General features: G+C 39.5%; 1 protein-coding gene across 2 annotated transcripts; it reads right to left on the reverse strand.

Moving 5' to 3' along the window:
* Nucleotides 1-1783: 1783 nt before the first annotated feature.
* LOC108041587 lies at nt 1784-3283 on the reverse strand. 2 transcript variants are annotated; one of them, XM_017119531.2, is made up of 3 exons: nt 3158-3283; nt 2238-2574; nt 2033-2181 (listed from the first exon to the last, which is right to left on the reverse strand). In XM_017119531.2, exons 1-3 carry the CDS (start codon nt 3179-3181, stop codon nt 2144-2146), a joined length of 399 nt encoding a protein of 132 aa, XP_016975020.1. In that variant the 5' UTR covers nt 3182-3283; the 3' UTR covers nt 2033-2143. The 2 variants fall into 2 exon arrangements, with proteins under 2 accessions (XP_016975019.1, XP_016975020.1); XM_017119530.1 differs by having other exon boundaries at nt 1784-2574.
* Nucleotides 3284-8316: the final 5033 nt, after the last annotated feature.

Below are 8316 nucleotides of genomic sequence, written 5' to 3' on the forward strand. Positions count from 1 at the left end.
AAAATTCATTTATTTTCATTTATTGTTTCACATTTCCCCGAGGACAGCGAGACGTTGCAATTACCGCAGAAAAGAAACTCACCCGAAAAGGCAGGAAAAAATCCAGCTTCTGTCGCCGAGAAAAGTTTGAAAAATATATACATTTTTTTTTGTTCCTCTTCCGCGGAGTTGGAATTTTATTTACTTTTTACTGCCCAGGCGGTGTTCATAATTCTGTTGACTTGTCCTGTGGATTGTAATTTTTACTGCAGGACAAGCGCAAATACATAATTGAATAAACCCGAGTTAAGGGCAGTTTTCCGGGAAAAGGGGTTACAAGGGGGCAAAAAGTTTTAATTCAATTCCTTGTGCGTTGTTAACTTGAGACGTCGACTCTGAAGTTGATTAATTTCGCATTTTTACGCTTGATTATACGAGACCCGCAGAAGTTGTGCCAGCTAGTTGCAGAAGTTGCTTGAAGATTTTCTTTTGGGGTTTTCCTCCTTTTTTCGCCTTGAATTTTTCACGCACACACACACACACACACACATTCGAAGGAGGTGAATGGGAGGGAGTCCTGCAAGGAAGGAATCTTTTTCGTGGCTGGCAAAAATATGGCGTTGAATCCTTTGGGAAATTTCGATATCACACTTTGTTCAGCGTTCTCGTCATGCCCACAAGTTCATTACACATTCGCCGGAGTCGAAATGAGCAAAAGTAATGGGAAATGCACTGGGCGCATGTGTGTGGGGTGGGGGGGAGGGGGTTTATTTTCCGGAGTGGGGTACTGGGTCCGCCAGCAGGTTGATTAACCAGACTTAGAGATACAACCCCCAGTTACATGTGTGCCATAAAAATCGCAATTATTATTTCCTCCATTCGCTTCTGATTTGCGGAGTCGAATGAAAAGTATCTGACAGTTTTCTCTGATTTCAGATGGATGATTTCGATGTTATCTGCTGATTGTAATTATGACTGCTCAATTATTTATAATTTAATTGATCGAATTGAATTGGAATTATATTTAATCGTAAGGTATTTCTATGTTTTTATTGATTTTTAATAATAATAAGACTACTGCCGAAGTTATTTCAAAACGTTCGGTTCCAAACACTTCCTAAATTGAGAACCATTTCATCCATCAATTCTATGCATATCTTTAAAGATTATGATCTATATTTAAGCCGAAGAAATTTCAAAATAATTTTTTTATTTTTAGGTACTTGTAAAAATACAAGAAAGTGTTCCATAGCTTACTATTTGGATTCCACAGTAGTGGTTTTCCTAAAAACATGTTAAATAAAGAACAATTCTATCTCTGAAATTTATGCATATCTTAAAAACATCATATTCTATATTTGGGCAGGAGAAAGTTCTTTAGTTTTGCGAAGAAAGCAGCTGAAGAATCGCGCCAACAAAAGGAAACCTGAAGATAGACAAAGGCAAACGACACTTGGAAAGATATTCGCAAGAAAAAGCCGCCGAAAGGGGAACGCCATAAATCAAATGTATCTACGTATCTATGTATCTATTTATCTATGCATCTATTGTTGCTGTATGTAAATGCCAGACAATAGTTATGGGTATGCGGGGCTTAATTATACGCGACACTCGATTCGATTCGCTGGCAAATTAGCATATGACAAGGCCAGTTAACAGCTAGCAAAACAGTTAGCCCAACTCCGCGGATGGAGTCAGAGATGAAGATAGATGCCATGTAATTACCAGAGCGCAGAAAAACCATTAAAAGAAATAAAACCCCAACAATTAAGGGAAAGAATATTTAAACTATGACTCAAACGGATTTTGCTTTTGTTTCATTGGCTAAATTTAGATATACACATGTTTATTGCGGCAATTAGCGTTCATATTATATTATAGTTACGACTACGATTAGGGGGTAATAATTTAGGCATTTAGGCATTAGCTTTGACTAAGTGGGGAAGATCACAAGATCACCTCGAAGCGCTGATCCCGGGCGATGGGCTCCGCCTTGCTCTTCACCAGGTACTTGGCGAACTCCGAGGGCGAGCGGAAGGCCTTGATGGGGAACTTGCCGAAGCGTCCGTTGGTCTTGGACACCACGTAGTAGATGGGATAGGGGCCCGGCGTCATCTGGACGGGTAATACTTGACTTTGGGCCTCCACCCCCTCCATGGCCAACCTAGTGTCCAAGTTTAGCTGCTTCTGCTGCTTGAGTTTCTGCTTGGGAAAGGCTTTTAGTTCGTATTTCAAGGCTGGCTGCGTCGCATCTTCACCACTGGCGGCCACATTCCCACCCAGCAGTTTGGCTGCTGGCCTCGGGCGCCTCTTTCGCATCTGCTTGGAGTCCACATACTGCCGCTGGCCAGATCCCGATCCCGATCCCGATCCTGATCCCGATCCCGACGTAGCCGGACGCAGGGTCTGGATCTGGAAGAAGGCCGAGTTCATTTGGCTGCCGGTGCTGTCCTTTTTGGGTGGCAGGTCCTGCGGATGCACGCGGATCACTTTCTGCGTCTGGTTGGCTATGCTGATCACATCCTCCTCGATGTCCGAGGACTCTTCGATGGCCAGGGACACGCTAATCAGTGCTCCCAAGCAGAAGCAAAGAAGCTGGAGGATTACAAATATAAACATATATATAGTAATATTGTAAAGTTATGAATATGCTGTTTTGCTTGCTCTGTTGTTTTGTAAATGTTTTTTAATTAAATCATTAAATAAGTGATAGAGATATATATTTAACAAATTTGGAATGTCATAAAAAGTCAACACTTTTTATATGTTTCTTTTATAAATTATAGTTATACTTTTGAAAAGTTTGAATAATAGAAGGATATGGCTTACCAATTTGGAATTTCATTAAAAAAGTTAAGTTCTTATTTTCAAATTGAAGGAATCGTTAGATAGTTTTAGGAAATATTGAAAGAGTTTTAAAAAAATTAAATTAGTAAAGGTTGTTGGAGGGAATTTGTAAAACTTATTTGACGATTCACAATAATTATTTTAATTAGAAGTCCTTAAATCCTTATTGGTTTTTACTTCAACACTTTTTCTCTTTATTTTTATTAACTTTTGGTCTACCCTTCTTTCACAGCTTTAACGATACCAATGTTTTTGCTTCAGCAACTATATCTACAACACTAGCATCTGTATATTTTTATTGTCTTCGCCGTGGGCGATCAATCACAATTACCATAAGTCGATGATTGTCGAACATCTTGTAAGATCACCCAGGTAAACAATGTTTCTGCGATTCTGAAGCTTCTGTTGATTCCGCAACTTGCGACTTGAGTTGGATGCTGCCGTTTGACGACTGAAAACATTGGGGCCCAACGATCGCTGTAAGCTGTTGAGCTGGAGATCCCAGATATACCCCCCAAATACCCCCCTATTCCCCCTCAACACGATCTGTTTATAATGAAGTGTTTGGTCTTTTTTGTGGCCCGCGCATTTTGGAGAAGCCAGAACAAATAATGAGCCAAAAATTTGTTAGTTTTGTTTCGGCTTTTGTCAAATGTCTACGCTTGTCCCCTCCATCCCGAAAGATCCCCGATTTTATCCGCACAGTGGGTCAGGGTATGGCAAAAACTCTGTCTTATTTTCGTATCTAATTTGCAATGGCTATCGCTGATTGCCACGCTGATTGATTTGCTTTGCGGCTGATCACCTCGTCTTTATTTCCTCTCCCTTCGACGATCATGATTGCTTTGTGCATTGTTTGATTTGAAGATATTTTTATCCATCAGTTGTTAATGTACAAATTAGGTACTCTGGGTAAGATAAATATGGGAAAAGGTTAGTTTTTTGGTCCCACAATTTTAATACTAATATATAGGTTTGGTGTATTTTTGATGTATTTTAATATTTATTTAATATATATGTTATTTATTTAATACATATGTTTGTGACTTTAATACTGTTACGAATAGCCCACTCTACAATTACCTGTTTTAATAATAAGATATATTCTATATCATTTCATGTACCAATATGTTACCAAATTGATTAATTACAAAAAACAAAATAATTGTGATCGCTTTTTACATTCATCAGAAATCCAATAATTGATTATTATAAATCCTCTTTTTCAAATACATCTACATTTCTAATTTATCTCTTTCTCATTTGCATTTTCTCTTTCATTTATTTGAACTTTTAATTATTTCTTAGAAAGAGTATTTCAGAAATCTGCATAATCATTTTTTTACACGTCATTAGGCGTGCATTACTAATTATTGTAATGAAATTATTTATGATAATTGTCAAAGTCTCAGTCACTGCACATTGTTGGCCATTCGGCGTGTGCACAACAAATGGGCAGAAATAAAAATAAAATAAAGTTTGCCAGCGAAAACAATTATAATTCAATTGTATTCAGATGGGAGATATAGAAGTCATGAAGCCGATGACTCAGTGTTGTTATGTTCCTAGTTGTGGTTTCTGGTTTTGGGTCTTAGAACTTGACAAGCAACTTAAGATGGGATTTGAGAGCAGGGAAATAAAGCTCAATGAAATTAGAGATCTTGAACTTAATGCTCTGAACAAGGTTAACTCTGGTGTGGATTGTAATCTTATAATTGAAGTTGTGAGCAAGGCTCAAGTGAAGTACGAAAATCTTTTAAATTAATTCACAAACATGGACAAGTTAATAACTATTGATTATGTCACCTGTGTTCGCTGTACCTCATTAATATGCACATCGAAATTGGTTTAATGAGAATTCATTGACCCAGTCTGATTCGATTCGATTCGATTGGATAACTCCATTAATCAAGCTAGAACAAATCAACGCTGATGGTGATGATGATTATGTTAATGATACGATATGGCTAAAGGGGTCAGCGATTTATATTGCCAAAATCTGTGATCCGTTGGCATGCATATTGCCGTCGTAAAAATTCACTTTGCCATCGATATTCGAAATGACAAAAACCATTTATAGCTTTCAAACATCAGAGGCATGACCACAAAAAAAAAAAAAAAAAGCGAGGGAAACCAGGGAAATGCAGCCACTCCAGACGGTAATAAAATGCCCGAGGAAAAGCACTAGGACCCAGACAATGGTTTCCATTCCTTAGCGCCATCCTCCATCAATGTCGCGCCATCGATTGTTATTCAAAGCAGCCATAATCTGTGCCAAGACGTATAGACAAAGTGAATTTGCAGGGAGAAAATGCCAAATATACAAAAGGGGTATGGCTTTTTAGTTAGCCAAGTGTTCGGGGAATTGAGATGTAACTCAACAGGTTTTAGCTTTTAAGTCCCTTACTCTCGTCGGTGGGTGATGTGCAGGCATTGCTAATGGATTATTTAAAGTGACTTTAAAGTTGCAGAAATACTCGTATGAAGTGAAAGGGGCATCATGCCCAGAAAGGATATCATGTGCCCAAGGCCTTTGTAATTAGATTGTCCGAAAAGGACCTGATGTGGGTCCTTTGTATCTTTTTCCACCAGAGGTGACCGGCACACAAGACATGTCTAACCCCTTTCTCCCCCGTTTTCCACCCGCAGGCTAATGGACACCAAATCCGTGGACATTTGTTTTACTTTTTGCGGGCAAAGTTTGTCCTTTTTTTTCTGTTGGTTTGTTTTGCGGTCAGAACATAAATTACCTATTAGCTATAGGGATCACATATAATTTACGAGTGGCCAAAGGTCCGCAATAATTACACAGGTGAGAGGATGGGTAGATAAGCAGGGACATTTCCACCACCCACCCATTCCTGGAAAGTCTTTTGAAAAATATGCTGACTCAAATAGTTGTCGGTAGATATCGTTCACTTTTGAGGGTGGCATTGTCTTTACTTCGACTGGCCTCATCACCCACTAAGCCCGAGTAGATACAGAGCATGATTCTGGATTTTATTACATGACAATTACCCGCAATCAGGGGAGCATATGTGAGCCACATTCACACCGCAGTATGGCAATCGTAAAAAAGAATGGAGCAGCACTTGGCCGGGCCAATAACCATTGAGTCCTGCCAGTTGAAAGTTTCCCCCAAGACATTACAAACCCGAAATGGTTATGTCTCCGTCGACTTATCAGCTTGGAAATGAGAACTAGAAATGCCATTTTCGGCGGTTAAGCGAATGCTAACTCGGCTATAAATGTTAAAGAAATCCTTTGTCTTCGCAGCTCAGCTTTAAACTTGTTATTATTAGGAATTCTTTAGAACTGCATGGATTATCCCCATTTATATTTATAATAACTTTTCTTTACAGTTTCGTTTCAACTTGATTTAAAATACTTACATACGTTTATTATGAGTTGAGCTATTCAATATAATACATTTCTAGGCAATAACAAGTTAGGCTTTATAACAATAAAGGTGGGTTTGCAAATGGAAAAAAATAGTTTTTCTATTTTAATGTATTTGTTTAAGTTTGCAAGACCAATCTTATATAACAATACAACTTTAGTACGGTCATAAAAATGATTTATTGAGCTTAATAAACTTTTGGTTTCATGGCAATTATATATTAACTTTACTTAGCTTGAAAGACTTTAATGTTTCTAAGTAAAGCTTTTGATAAAGTTCAGAGGTGGAGTTAAATTACTATTCTTTTAATGTGTTTTATGCTTTTCTTAGAAGTCAAGCTGTTTGATATTTTAGAACGAAATTTTCTAGATTTCATTTCCCAACAAGACGTCATCATAAAAATAAGATTTATTAAGACTCTAATAATTTTTATGAATTGTAAATTTACTTATTGCTTATTAAATAAAGTAGTTTTATCGGTGAAGAACCTTTTCATCCGTTTAATCATTTCCAAATGAAAACCAAAATGAAATCATTTATTTTATAATCACATTTCTTTTAAAAATGAGAGGCCCTTTGCCAAGCAATTAAATTATGTTTAAACATAGTTATTTTAAAAACACTGCTCAAATTAAGGGCCAGGTTGTGATTATTAATTTTTTGTGTGTGCCTTCAATCTGGTAGAATAAACATTTAAAGCCCAGAACTCTTGCAAATATTTGTCTTGAATCATCGTAAATTCGTTGCGAAAAATGCTTTTGTTGGCCATTAAAATATTTAACGGATTGCCGCTGATGGACTGGGCGGTGGCCTCCTCCAAGTTTCCCTCGACTCCACGGCGCGGAAAAGCTGGGATGGGGTTGCGGAAAATCGGGGAGGTGGAAATCCCAGCCGTGTGTCTTTGTGTCCGTGTGTGTGTGTGTGGGTGTGCACCTAAATCCCGACAATCGGTGTAGAAAGGTGCCCGCCAATGCCGCGATGACTCCGCCCTGAATCGTTTGGGGTTCCAACTTGGAAGTTAGACGAGGTCCTTCACTGCGCAGCTGCGGCAATTTCGCCTCGTCCAGTTGGTGCAAATCGTTTGGGAGGGGGGCGTGCTCGGGGATGAGGAGTGGGGGGCCACGTTCAAGACTGTTTCAATTCCAAATTGTTTCCAGTTAAAGGAAAAGCGGGGGACAACGGGGGGGGATAGTCGTCGGAGGAGGACTCTCCTGTGATTTCAAGAAAATGGTGAAAATACCATAATTTTCATAATACTGCAGATTTAAAACCGGTTCAGTGCGGACTTCTCGGCACGTTTTGTGCCGCCTTTTAGTTGCAGATACTTTTGTATCTTTTATGCGAACGACACGTATCTGCACGCACAGCCAATTAACGCTAATGCAGGACTCATAATTTTACGCCTTATGTGGAGGCATTAACCCCAGGTGAAAATGGAGGTGTGAGGTGAGTTTGGCATGCAAATGAACTGGCAAATGGAGCCTGTCAATATGGTTGCCTGTCCATCTATATGACCTCAACCCCCCCCCATTCATGCCATAAAAACTGGTATGTATATGTATGCATTTCGAGGTTGTTCCGAACTGTTTTGCAAGGTGCTGATTATGGCCTTTGATATGCAAATGAACCGGTTTAACAGCCCTCCTCCCGACCTGCTTACCACTTCGCAGGGCCAAAACAAATGGCGCTAATGATGGGGCAAGATGACACCTTTTGGCACCGCATCATGGCCACTCATATGGCCAACTAAAGACTCGGCAATATCCGAACCCGAAAAAGGGTTCTTAAGGGCAGTTTCAACCCCAATTAGACTCATTAGGCAAGCGGGGCATTACAATGGATACCTCTATACCTCCACCACCCGGAAAATACGACTCCGAGGTGCGAAACGTGGGCGCTGACTGTGGAGTGATTTACGACACAAATTACGGGCTTAAATGGACAAACATGCCTAGTTTTAATCATGGGCAGGCGGAACGGCAGTCGGATGTGTCCATTAACGCGCCGGGGAAACTATAAAGCAGCAGAGGTGCCCGCTGGGTCCCCGAATGGGCATTAAGCATGTGCGACATAAATTAATTAACCTTTTC

This window comes from Drosophila rhopaloa, unplaced genomic scaffold (genome assembly GCF_018152115.1).
Source record: "Drosophila rhopaloa isolate 14029-0021.01 unplaced genomic scaffold, ASM1815211v1 contig_115, whole genome shotgun sequence".
In the NCBI taxonomy this organism is placed as follows: domain Eukaryota; kingdom Metazoa; phylum Arthropoda; class Insecta; order Diptera; family Drosophilidae; genus Drosophila; species Drosophila rhopaloa.